General features: G+C 48.2%; 1 protein-coding gene across 4 annotated transcripts in view; it reads right to left on the bottom strand.

The window, feature by feature from the left end:
- Positions 1 to 13,377, bottom strand: part of WDR11 (WD repeat domain 11) — a 228,644-nt gene extending 215,267 nt beyond the window's left edge. For all 4 annotated transcript variants that reach the window (XM_075348649.1, XM_075348648.1, XM_075348647.1 and 1 more), the window contains exon 1: positions 13,196 to 13,377. In XM_075348649.1, the coding sequence (XP_075204764.1) occupies positions 13,196 to 13,281 (86 nt within the window). In that variant the 5' untranslated portion in view covers positions 13,282 to 13,377. The remainder of the gene's footprint in view (positions 1 to 13,195) is intronic.
- Between the last annotated feature and the right edge of the window lie 697 nt (positions 13,378 to 14,074).

The following is a 14,074-nucleotide window of genomic DNA, read 5'->3' on the forward strand; positions in this document are numbered from 1 at the left end:
CTGCCATGAGATCTTCCCAGAGCTCCTTCCTTGTTGTCCTTGGGTTAGCCTTGACTCTTCGGACAAGCATGGCCTCGGCACGGGTGGAAACTTTCAAAGGCTGTCCAGGCCGTGGAAGGCTAACAGTAGTTCCATAAGCCTTCCACTTAAGGGTTTTGTACCCCTTGCCAGCCTTGTGACCCTCCACGATCTTGTCTCTGATGGCCTTGGAATGCTCCTTTGTCTTTCCCATGTTGACCAAGTATGAGTGCTGTTCACAAGTTTGGGGAGGGTCTTAATTAGTCAGAAAAGGCTGGAAAAAGAGATACCGTAATTAATCCAAACATGTGAAGCTCATTGTTCTTTGTGCCTGAAATACTTCTTAATACTTTAGGGCAGGGGTGGGGAACCTTTTTACTGCCGGGGGCCATTTGGAATTTTCTACCAACCTTCGGGGGCCGCACCAAATTATCAACTTGAAAACGACCAGGCTATATTTGGTCAAACAATTAATTAACTCACCCCTAATGTGGTGGCTGGAGCGGCTGTGATGTTCGGTGATATTGATCATTTTGTTTCTCACAACTGCTTTTCCAGGTTTGTCTTGGTCTGGAGAGGCTGGGGGCATACACATCCCAGGAGAAGCTGGGGCATATACATCACAGAAGACACTGGGGCGCATATACATCACAGGAAACATTGAGGCATATACATCCCAGGACAGGCTGGGGCGTATACATCACAGGAGGAGCGTATAGATCACAGGAGATGCTAAGCATGGACAGCACTAGTGGCGGGCACAGACAGCACTAGGTGGCGGCACAACGGACAGCGCTAGGCGGCACAACGGACAGCGCTAGGCGGCACAACGGACAGCGCTAGGCGGCACAACGGACAGCGCTAGGCGGCACAACGGACAGCGCTAGGCGGCACAACGGACAGCGCTAGGCGGCACAACGGACAGCGCTAGGCGGCAGCACAACGGACAGCGCTAGGCGGCAGCACAACGGACAGCGCTAGGCGGCACAACGGACAGCGCTAGGCGGCAGCACAACGGACAGCGCTAGGCGGCAGCACAACGGACAGCGCTAGGCGGCAGCACAACGGACAGCGCTAGGCGGCAGCACAACGGACAGCGCTAGGCGGCAGCACAACGGACAGCGCTAGGCGGCACAACGGACAGCGCTAGGCGGCACAACGGACAGCGCTAGGCGGCACAACGGACAGCGCTAGGCGGCACAACGGACAGCGCTAGGCGGCACAACGGACAGCGCTAGGCGGCACAACGGACAGCGCTAGGCGGCACAACGGACAGCGCTAGGCGGCACAACGGACAGCGCTAGGCGGCACAACGGACAGCGCTAGGCGGCACAACGGGCAGCGCTAGGCGGCAGCACAGAGAGCGCTAGGCGGCAGCACAGAGAGCGCTAGGCGGCAGCACAGAGAGCGCTAGGCGGCAGCACAGAGAGCGCTAGGCGGCAGCACAGAGAGCGCTAGGCGGCAGCACAGAGAGCGCTAGGCGGCAGCACAGAGAGCGCTAGGCGGCAGCACAGAGAGCGCTAGGCGGCAGCACAGAGAGCGCTAGGCGGCAGCACAGAGAGCGCTAGGCGGCAGCACAGAGAGCGCTAGGCGGCAGCACAGAGAGCGCTAGGCGGCAGCACAGAGAGCGCTAGGCGGCAGCACAGAGAGCGCTAGGCGGCAGCACAGAGAGCGCTAAGCGGCAGCACAGAGAGCGCTAGGCGGCAGCACAGAGAGCGCTAGGCGGCAGCACAGAGAGCGCTAGGCGGCAGCACAGAGAGCGCTAGGCGGCAGCACAGGGAGCGCTAGGCGGCAGCACAGGGAGCGCTAGGCGGCAGCACAGGGAGCGCTAGGCGGCAGCACAGGGAGCGCTAGGCGGCAGCACAGGGAGCGCTAGGCGGCAGCACAGGGAGCGCTAGGCGGCAGCACAGGGAGCGCTAGGCGGCAGCACAGGGAGCGCTAGGCGGCAGCACAGGGAGCGCTAGGCGGCAGCACAGGGAGCGCTAGGCGGCAGCACAGGGAGCGCTAGGCGGCAGCACAGGGAGCGCTAGGCGGCAGCACAGGGAGCGCTAGGCGGCAGCACAGGGAGCGCTAGGCGGCAGCACAGGGAGCGCTAGGCGGCAGCACAGGGAGCGCTAGGCGGCAGCACAGGGAGCGCTAGGCGGCAGCACAGGGAGCGCTAGGCGGCAGCACAGGGAGCGCTAGGCGGCAGCACAGGGAGCGCTAGGCGGCAGCACAGGGAGCGCTAGGCGGCAGCACAGGGAGCGCTAGGCGGCAGCACAGGGAGCACTAGGCGGCAGCACAGGGAGCACTAGGCGGCAGCACAGGGAGCACTAGGCGGCAGCACAGGGAGCACTAGGTGGAAGCACAAAGAGCACTGACAGTGGCAGCACAAAGAGCACTGACAGTGGCAGCACAAAGAGCACTGACAGTGGCAGCACAAAGAGCACTGACAGTGGCAGCACAAAGAGCACTGACAGTGGCAGCACAAAGAGCACTGACAGTGGCAGCACAAAGAGCACTGACAGTGGCAGCACAAAGAGCACTGACAGTGGCAGCACAAAGAGCACTGACAGTGGCAGCACAAAGAGCACTGACAGTGGCAGCACAAAGAGCACTAGGTGGCAGCACAGAGAGCACTAGGTGGAAGCACAGAGAGCACTAGGTGGCAGCACAAAGAGCACTAGGTGGCAGCACAAAGAGCACTAGGTGGCAGCACAAAGAGCACTAGGTGGCAGCACAAAGAACACTAGGTGGCAGCACAAAGAGCACTGACAGTGACAGCACTAAAAGGCAGCATGGAGAGCATTAGGTGACAGCACTAGGAGGCAGCAGGGAGAGCACGATGTGGCAGCACTGACAGCACTAGGAGGCTGCACAGATTACACAGCACTGATGGGTTACACACAGTACTGGGGGGTACACAGCACTTGGGGCTACACACAGTACTAGGGGGTACACAGCACTGGATGGGGGGCAGCGATGGGTTGCATACTCACAGTACAAGGGGAGGAGGAGGAATCACATAGCACAGGTCCGGGAGGCATGTACAGCAGGAAGGCATCTGCTGCACCACTTCTGCTGTGACTGGAGCACAGCGCGCTGTTTACCTCGCCCTCAAGGTAAACCCTCAGCACTCGAGCACAGTCCCGGGTTCAGTCTAGAATGTATGGGCTGTAGTCAGGTCCCGAAAAGAGCCCATACATTCTAGTACGGGCTGCAATCAGGATCTGTAAATAGCCCGTACATTCTAGCATCTACCCATAACGCACTGGGATTTTAAAGGGCCGGCGGCTGGCAAAAGCGCAAGTGCCGCTCGAGCACTGGGGTAGCCTGGAATGTGCCCGGGGGCCGCATTAAATGTCATCGTATGCGGCCCGCGGGCCGGAGGTTCCCCACCCCTGCTTTAGGGGAACCAAACAGAATTCTTGTGGTTTGAGGGGTTGAATAATAAATGACCCTCTGAATAAACTTTTCACAATTTAAAAAAAAAAATAAAAAAAGAAATAACATTCTTTTTTGCTGCAGTGCATTTCACACTTCCAGGCTGATCTACAGTCCAAATGTCACAATGCCAAGTTAATTCCGAATGTGTAAACCTGCTAAATCTGCAGGGGGTTGAATACTACTTGTAGGCACTGTATGACCCTGATTTCCCATCTGGGGTCTCTGCATGTTTATTAAAATGAACTAATAAAGGAGTTTTTTTTTTATCTTATCCGGAATAGGTGCTGGGCCCATATATGGAGGCTAAAGATTTTAAAGCATAGATAACTTAACAACCCATGGTGTACTATGTCCATCCTATATCATGTCACTCCCTTGATGTGAGCTTACACGCCGGACCCACAAGTTGGATCTGATCAGCCATCATGTGCCTCAAACAGCCATGGGTGGATAGAAAATCCGTTCATGGCTGTTATCCAGTTAAATGCTGGTGTCAGTCTCAAACAACGGGAATTAGCATGTGCTAGCGGGGAGTGGGTCATTCCCCGCCTCCATTGGTGGCCCCGTGACGTGATTGTAGGCTATCGATGGGTTGTAATGTCAGCTGATGACCCCTATCACTGACAAGACGTAGTTCCTGTGAATGCCGGCATTCACAGGAGAACGTGATTTCTGCTGTACAGAGCGGTGCTGATGCTGATACCCTGCTCTGTACATCACAAGCTATCAGAAGATCGCAGCTTCAAGTCCTCTAAGGCTGCTTTCACACATCCGGTTTTTGCTGAGCGGCACAATACGGCGCTTTGCAGAAAAAACGCAACTGTTTTTTTTTTGCCACCGGTTACTTTTTTTCCTGCATAGACTTGCAGTAGCGCCGTATTGTGCCGTATGGCCTTGCGTTGCGTCCGTTTTTTGCCGGATGTGGCATATTTAGCCCATGCGGCGGCCGGATGGAACGTTGCCTGGTACGTTTTCTTGTGCAGCAAAAAATACCCATTGGCGCAATGTGGCGCAATTTACAATGCAAGCCTATGGACGCCGGATGCCGTAACATTGCAATAAAATACAGTGAAAGGCGATCAAAACTTCACAAGTACCCAGAAATGGAATAATTAAAAACGTCAGCTCAGGACACAAAGAACAATCCGTCACTGAGCCCCAGATGATGAAAAAAAGGACAACGTTAAAGTTCTCTGAAAGCGTAATTCTTTTATTTTGACAAATTTCTGATTTTTTTTTTTCAACATTAAAAAACTATACATGTTTGGTATCTACAAACTCGCACTGACTTGGGGAATCATAATGCTAGGTCATTTTTACTATATAATAAACATGATTAAAAAAAAATAAAACAAAAAAAAACATTGTGTTTTGCAATTTCACTGCACTTGGAATTTTTTTCCCGTTTTCCTGTATACTATGTGGCAGAATGAATGGTGACTTTCAAAAGTACAAGTCTGCAAAAAACACAAACCACATATGGCTATATTGATATTTTAATAGAAAAATAAAAAAAATAAAAGTTATGGCTCTTGGAAGCAAGGAAAGAAAATTCAAAACGAAAAACAGAATATCACCGGGTGGTGAAGGGGTTCACACGTCAGTGATTCTGGGACGTTTGTGCTTTTTTTTAAACGTACCAGAATCACTGACATACGCAGACCCATTATAATGAATGGGTCTGCTCACACATCAGTGATTTGTCACTGCACGTGTCTCCGTGCGGCGTACCCGCGTGTGCGTGATTGCCGCACGGAGACATGTCCATTTTTTTCTGGCATCACTGATGTCCCACGGACCACGCAGTGGTGTGGTCCGTGAAACACGTGCCAGAAAAAAACGTGCTATTAAAATAAAAAACATTTTAACTCACCCGGCGTCCAGCGATGTCCTCTGCAGCCCGTTCTGCCTGCTGCTTCTAAGCCGGCTCATAATTGTCGCGCATATTCATTATGCGCGACACAGCCGACCCGGAAGCAGCTGCTGCGGGGGTCACCGCCGGCCGGATGCTGCACCGCGGGAGTGATCAGCACCAAGGACAGCGGGAGCGCGCACAGAAGAGTAGTTTTCTAAGTGCAATCACAGGCCACGGAGAACGGAGCCCAGATTGCACTTAGACAAGTTGCCTTAGGCCCGTTTCACACGTCAGTGAAAATTAAAACACTGACGTTTTTCACTGGCATGTAAAACACGCACATGTCCCTTCGTGTGCCGTGAATCACGGCACACGTGAGTTGTCTAAGTGCAATCCGGGCTCCGTTCTCCGTGGCCTGTGATTGTACATAGAGATTAACTCACCTAGCACCCGCTCCCGCTCTCCATGGTGCTGATCGCTCACGCGGTGCAGCATCCGGCCGGCGCTGACCCCCGCAGCAGCTGCTTCCGGGTCGGCTGTGTCGTGCATCATGAATATGCGCGACAGTAATGAGCCGGCTCAGAAGCAGCCGGCAGAACGGGCTGCAGAGGACATCGCTGGACGCCGGGTGAGTGAAAATGTTTTTTATTTTAAAAGCACGTTTTTTTCTGGCACATGTCTCACGGACCACACCACTGCGTGATCCGTGGGACATCAGTGATGCCAGAAAAAAATGGACATGTCTCCGTGCGGCAATCACGGACACGCGTGAACGCTGCACGGAGACATGGTCAGTGAAAAATCACTGATGTGTGAGCAGACCCATTCATTATAATGGGTCTGCGTATGTCAGTGATTCTGGTACGTAGAAAAAAAAAAGCACAAACGTACCAGAATCACTGACGTGTGAAAGAGGCCTTAGGATTTTTAGACGCATCCCATTACTAATCTAGGGCTTAGTGGCAGCTGTGGACTGCAATTAAACTCTTATTAAGCCTGATTGCCAACGCACCAGGGCAATTGGGAAGAACCAGGTAAAGTGTTGGGATTGTTGCATGTAATGGATGCGACAATTCTGGGCAACTGTAGGCTGGTAATTTTAGGCTGGGGAACCCAAATAGCCATGGGCCTCCCCATCCTGAGAATACCAGCCCCCAGCTGTCGGGCTTTATCATGGCTGGGTATTAAAAATGGCGGGGACCGCAGATTTCTTTTTATTATTTATTTAAATAATTTAAAAAAAACGCCGCATGCGGTTCCTTTTATTTTCGTGCACAGGCAATATAAGCACATGGCTGCGGGCTGCAGTCTGTAAACTTATGCTTTATCTGTGCTGGGTATTAGAATATAGGAGGACCGAAGGCTAAATTTATTTATTTTTATACCACGATAGACCCATATAGCATCAGTGATTGGAAGCTGTCAATCAGGGTGGGGGCATGTCTGACTGCAACCAATCACAGATGCTGGTTCGCGGGGAAAGTAGTTCATATGTATAAAGGGTAATGTGCAGCCCCGGAAGTGAATGGGCGACCTCAGGAGCAGTTACAGCTGCGCCGGAGCCTTGGTAAGTATAGTGTGCCTGTTTTTATCCCTCTACTCTTTCTATCACCATTTTTAACATTTTTAAGCACTGGATTCTGGTCCCCATTATATGTGGACCGTTATCCGGCCAGATGTCTGAGGCCCAAAACAGATTTTTATTTTTTTGTTAATCCGGTTAGGTCCGCCGGTCCTGGTTATCTGTGAGTGCGTCCATCACTACTGAAGATATGAACAGAGTGGTATTACAACAGAAACAGATGGGAATTGTTTTTCAAGAGATTTTTTTTTTGTTATTTTCTGGAACAGATCTGCTTTGAAAACCCATATTAAAAAAACACTGAATACGCTGTGAATTTTCTTCCTATTCATTTAAAATGCACTTTGTTCAAACAGCAAGTTTTTTGGGGTTTTTTTGTTTCATCAAGGATTTGAAAACCTCACGGTGATAAAAAAGAAAAAAATAACACCACTTTTTGAGAAGCATTCCTCATTGAATCCACTCCACGCTTGCCACTAAGTCAAGTCAAAAACTTCAAAATCCTCTTTAAAAAGCACTCCAAAAACAACTAAAACCAGAAGTAATGTTTCCAGAAGAGTATTGTATTTTTCAGCCTCCCAAAAACTTTTATGTAAACATAACATCATTGTCCCTCCAAACATGATGAAGGATTTTTTCTATGTGGAATTGTACACTGAAAATCTCCATTACCAGGAACAAGCATGAGATCTAAACAAATCGACCTGAGGGTGGATGTGTAAAAGCATTCTGTCAGGTCCCCTGTGCCCTCCAACCCAGCAGCACTGATACCGGTGTGCCCAAATTCCCTCCCCAACCCGCCCTGTATAACGCTATTCAGTAACATGAATATACAGTGTGTCCACCCATATCCTGTCCACCGCCATTAACTTGAGAACGGCGGCAGCTTAAGGCATAGAAGTGGTGTCTAGGTATAGTAAAGTAGCCATGCGCTACGCATTGAAACCACCTATAGCGCCACCTGGTGGAAAACAACAGAGTTAGCATTTTTATCTCAAAAATGTAACGAGATAGAGAAAAAAAGTGAATTACAAAGTTGTAGGGCATCATCAATTCAATACGAATCGACACCTTGCATACCGAAATGCTATGATTAGAACGTGCAAAACTCACAAGGCTGTGGACGTGAAGCCATACCTCATGGAGACCTTCCTACAAGTCATTGGGTATGGTGGCTCCATGGAGTGGCCTCCACGCTCACCTGACCTGACCCCATTGCACTTCTTTCTGTGAGGTCACATCAAACACCAGGTGTATGCGACCCCTCCACCAACATTGCAGGACCTACGACGACTATTACAGATGCTTGTGCAAACGTGTCACCTACCATATTGCACAATGTGCAGCAAGATACAGTATGCTGTCCAGAGTCCAGCTGACGGTGGCCACTTTGAGCATCAAAGTTAAATGAGCCCCATATGTGTGACCAGCATTCGATTCTTTTTTTTGGGGGGAGGGGGGTCATGGGTTTCATATCATAGCATTTCTGTATGCGAGGTGTCAATTCGTATTGAATTGATGATGCCCTACAATTTTTTAATTCACTTTTTTTTTATCTATCTCGTTCTGTGTTCAAGATAAAAATGCTAACTCCATTGTTTTCCACCAGGTGGCGCTATAGGTGGTTTCATTGTGTAGCGCATGGCTACTTTACTATACCTAGACACCACTTCTATGCCTATAGCTATGCTATGCCTATAGCTGCCGCCGTTCTCAAGTTGATGGCAGTGAACACTGTTTAAAAAACACTTATAGGCTATGCGCGTTTTCGGGTGCGTTTTTGGCCTCAAAACTGCATGACTTTGCTTCCCCAGCAAAGTCTATGAGTTTTCATTTTTGCTGTCCGCACACAACTGTTTTTTTAAGCTGCGTTTTTGAGCTTGAAAAAAAAAATGGACATGTCAATTCTTTCCTGCGTTTTTCGCCCATGCAATGCATTGGAAAAACGCAGCAAAACGCAGAGATCAAAAACGCAGCAAAACGCAGCCAAAAACGTATGCGTTTTTACCGATGCGTTTTTGCCGCGGGTGCATTTTTAGCAGCCAAAAACGCTGCATCTTTGTGGTCACAAAAAAAAGGCACCAAATCGTGGTAAAATTGCATGCGTTTTTTGATGCGTTTTTTCGACGCAGGTGCGTTTTTGTGCGTTTTTAGCGGGCAAAAACGCACAAAAACGCAGCGTCAAAAAACCGCAGCGTGCGCACATAGCCATAAACCTCGCTTTCCCTATGCTAATTAGGCTTTGACTAGGCACAGGGAGTTAGTTCCCCAGACTAGTCAGCCCTATTCCTGTGATAACATGATTTCTAGCGTCATTGCTGTTTCAGAAAATCTTGCACATGCTTGTGGCTCATTTTGGCAGTGTCAGTGTGTCACAGAAGCAGGGTAGATACTTCCCGGCTTCATTAGTGACACTGCACACGACCGGACATTCAGAAGATGGCTCACATATGTCTTCTGAACTTCTGCTCATGCGCAGTGCGACTAATGAAGCTGGGAAGCATCTACCGGCTTCTGAGGGAGACTTGACATGGCCGAAATGAGCCACACGCATGCGCAAGATTTTCATGAGCTGGTGGTGATGCCGGATCATGGAAATCATGTTATCACGCCAGCAGAGTAGTGATAACATGGAAAACGGCCAACTAGTCTGGGGAAATAACACCTCTGTGACTAGTCTAATCTAGTGACTAGTCTAGTGACTAGTCTAGTGACTAGTCTAGCCTAATTAGCATAGGGAAAGCGACGTTTATAAGTTGTTGTTTAACCATTCATATTAGTGAATAGCGTTATACAGGGCTGGTCAGGGAGGGAGTTTGGGCACACAGGTATCAGTGCTGCTGGGTTGCAGGGCAGATAGGACCTGACCGCTTCCCAGCACACACACACACACAGTGTGACAATCTCTGTTTCAGATTTTCAAAGTGAATTTCAAGCAGAGATGTGAACTGTAAGGCCACGTGCACACGTTGAGCATTTGGTGAGTTTTTTACCTCAGTATTTGATTGTTCCACTCCTGGTTTTGGCTACAAATACAGAGGTAATAATCTCACCAAATACTCAACATGCGCACGTGGCCTTAAGGACATGACCCCTTCCTTACACTAAGGCCACGTGCACATTCTGAGTATTTGGTGAGTTTTTTACCTCAGTATTTATAAGCCAAAACCAGGAGTGGGTGATAAATACAGAAGTGGTGCCTATATTTATATTATACTTTTCCTCTGATTGTTCCACTCCTGGTTTTGGATAATAAATACTGAGGTATAAAACCTCATAAAATGCTCTACAACTGCACGTGGCCTTAGTGTAAAGAAGGGGTTAATGTCCTTATGGCCACGTGCGCACGTTGAGTATTGAGATTACCACCTCAGCATTTGTAGCCAAAACCAGGAGTGGAACAATCAAATACTGAGGTAAAAAACTCACCAAATACTCAAGTGTGCATGTGGCCTTTAGGACATTAACCCCTTCCTTACCCTTAGACCACATACACACATTGAGTATTTGGTGAGTTTGCTACCTCAGTATTTGTAACCCAAAACCAAGAGGGTAAAAAATGCAGAAGTGGTGCTCGTGTTTCTATTAGGCTATGTGCGCACGTAGCGTTTGTCCCTGCAGAGATTTCTGCAGCGATTTGAACAGCACACGTGCGCTTTAAATCGCTGCAGAAAGAGTCCGTAATGAAAAGGAAAAAAAAAAGCCGATTCCATGCGCTCTGAGTGCAGCTCCTCCCATAGACAGAGCGGGGACTGCATGCAGAGCGCACGGAAGAAGTGACATGTCACTTCTTAGAACGCACGCTTCGGGCCGAAGCGGTGCTCTCTAAGACGCCACGTGCGCACGGCTCCTGCATAATCTTCATGGATTATGCTGGGGACGCAGGACGCATGCAGTTACGCTGCTGTGCAAATCGCAGCGTAACTGCATGTAAATACGCAACGTGCGCACATAGCCTTAGGCCGTGTTCACACAGAACTTTACCTCAGTATTTGGTGAGTTTTTTACCTCAGTATTTGCAACCCAAAACCAGGAGTGGAACAGTCAGAGAAAAAGTATAATAGAGACACGGTCACCAATGCTGTATTTATCACCCACTCCTGGTTTTGGCTACAAATACTGAGGAAAAAACTGACCAAATACTCGTGACCTTAAGGAAATATGCTGTAAATTCAACATGCAGATTTTGCTGCAGATTCAGTGCACATGTCCCATGATAAATGGTGTCCCGCAAATTTTCTCTCCTTAGGCCCTGTGCGCACTAGAAAAAGGATTTTTCTCAAGAATTTCCTCGAGTCTGAAAGATTAGCGCACTTGCGTTCAAAAAACGCACTAATAACGCACCGAAAAACGCATGCGTATTTACCGCATTTGTGCGTTTTTGATGCGTTTTTTTTCTGCAGGTTTGTCCCTGCGTTTTTTTACTGTTACCAATGGCAAAAAACGCAGGTACCTGCAGAAAAGAAGTGACATGCTCATTCTATTTCTCAAGAATTTCTGCAGAAAGAATGTTCTGGAGAAAAAAAACGCAGTGTGTGCACATTTTTTTCCATAGGTTTTGCTGGGGAATGTCTGCAGAAAGGTGACAAACATTTCTCAAGACATTTCTGCAGCAAAAAAAAAAGTGGGTAAAAACGCAGTGTGCGCACAGGGCCTTATTGTGAGGTTGTTCCAGACTATTTCCGCAACAAAACTCAGTAGTGGCCGATACATTAAATAATTGTGTGGATTTTGCTGCAGATTTTACTGTGGACAAAAGGTAATATCTAAACTTTCACAGGTGATTTTCTGGTCTCCGATGCCCACGTTCCTGCCCATGTGACCCCTGCAGCCTCCCAAAGGACCCCTGCAGAAATCACAAAGGACGTGATGGTGTGAACAGGCTGGTATCACTCAGTCCATCAGCCATGGGAGTGGTCTGTGGCCACAGGACTGGAGTTGGAACAGCACTTCTTAGGCTATGTTCGCACGTTGCGTTTTTTACCGCGTTTCCGCAGCGTTTTAGCGGCAGCGTTTTTGCGCTAAAACGCATGCGTTTTTGTTTTCCAGCAAAGTCTATGGGAAAAGCAGAAATCCTGTCTGCACTTTGTTTTTTTTTCTGCAGCGTTTAATTTGCATATTGTGGGTCAAAAACCATGCTGAAAAAGAAGCAGCATGTCAGTTGTTTTTGCCATTTCTGCAGCGTTTCCTTAACATTCGAGTCAATGAGAAATGGCAAAATGCAACCAAAAGCACAATTCCTGTGTTTTTCATGCTTTTTACCTGCTTTTCCACTGCGTTTTTGGCTCCAAAAACGCATGCTTTTCTGGCCAAAAATTAAAGGGTTCTAATGTTCCTTTACACACACACAATAACCGAAAATTTAAATGCTAAAAAATAATAAACTTTACCTATTTTCCAGTTAAAATGTGCATAACCACTATTATTTCATTAAAATTGATTTTTCATATAGTTTTATTAAAAGTTAATTTTATACTTTTTTTCCTCTTTTTTCATTCTTTTTGACTATTTCAACTTTCTCAGTGTCTTGATCTACAAAACGCATCTGCAGAAACGCAGGTGAAAACGCAGGTAAAAAGCGCTAAAAACGCACTAAAAACGCGGTAAATACGCATGCGTTTTTAGCGCTAAAAAATGGTCAAAAGCCATTTGGTCAAAAACCAAGGGAAGGAAAACGTGCAGAATAAACTGCAGGTACTCCGACGCAACGTGCGCACATAGCCTTACCCCACAATATCTGCAGCTCTACGTGACCCCATCGTAGCGGCGTGACACATATGATATTGCGCCAGGGTGGCGGATGCTTTTGGGCAGGAGGGGCTTCTGTCCTGCGACCACAGATCACGGACGTGGACAATGGATCGTGATATACAGAGTATTCAAGGGCGAATCTGCGGAAAAATTCACTGTGGAATTCAGCCCCCGTTCTGCATTAATGACGCTGGAGCCATTAAAAAAAATCCACAAAACAGTTGTAAAATAAAAAGAGTGGTCTCAAACACTGCACGGGCTGAAAATCCATCATGTCAGCAAAGACCCCCATTATCTCATGTGCCTAATGCAGAGCTGGGGGGAGGGGGCAGCTGCAGGACTCAGCTCTCCTGGCAAAGGGGGAAAAATGTGAATTTTTACAGAAAATGTGCCCCTCATAGTGTGTGGCCCCTCCTCACTGCAGGTAAGGAAGCATTGCCCCATGCCCCTGTACCAGGCCCCTCATGTCCTCACAGGGAAGAGTGATTCACCATAACAACTGTGGCACATCCCCACACTGCAATGCATGCTGGTACATGTAGTCCGCCAGACTTCACACTCACCAGTCTAGCGCCCCCTTGTTGTGCACGGTGAGAGCTCCGCTCAGCGTCCGGGTGGACAACTTAATATTTACGGTGAAGGGAATCATGGTCGGACCAGAGAGAATGAATAATAACGAGTAGAATTAGATGACAGCAGCCCAGGACCCGGCCTCCATTACTACAAGGCACTTCCTGGTCCTCGCTGGGTTCACGCATGCGCTTCCTGGCACAAGTGACGTCTCCGGTGTTGACGCTGCCGCGGCCATGTTTGGTAAGGGAAGTGATGATTTTGTGTTTATTTTCAGTCGTCTTTGGGGGAGGGAAAAGGTAATTTTATATTGTATTTCGGGGGAAGGTGATGCTTTAGACTGGTCCAGTAAAAGCTGCCTACTTCAAAAGCTACTCTGAGTGTCTGCTCAAACTGACCAATCACAGGCAATTTCTCACTTATCCTGTGCTGTTTGGAAAATGAGAACTGAATTCTGAATGGCTGCCGAGGGCTGCATGCACAGTTTTCACACTTTACATAGAAGGTCAGTAATCAGCAGCTGGAGGCTGTATCTTGTCCCCAGTCTGTGTGGCAGTGAATAAGCCTGCCCGGCTAAGGAACGTCTGTCATCATTTTTTTGGAAAAGCATTTCTTAACTTCTTTCTTTTTTTTTTTGCTTAATTCAGGACAGCATCACCACCATAATAACCTGGTTTGTATTGGGGCCATTTTCTCAGGATGATGTGAGATGCAGCAGGCTCATTTCTAAGCTATGACTGTAAAGACCCTTTTTTGTTTTTGGTGTTTGCAGCATTGTGTCTTTAAATCATTCCTGAAATAAGTAAGGCATTTTTTTCTGATGTTTTTCCCTACACGATAGAAAAATGGCACCAAAAATACTATAGAAATTT

Source organism: Anomaloglossus baeobatrachus, chromosome 5 (assembly GCF_048569485.1).
Source record: "Anomaloglossus baeobatrachus isolate aAnoBae1 chromosome 5, aAnoBae1.hap1, whole genome shotgun sequence".
NCBI classification, from domain to species: Eukaryota; Metazoa; Chordata; class Amphibia; order Anura; family Aromobatidae; genus Anomaloglossus; species Anomaloglossus baeobatrachus.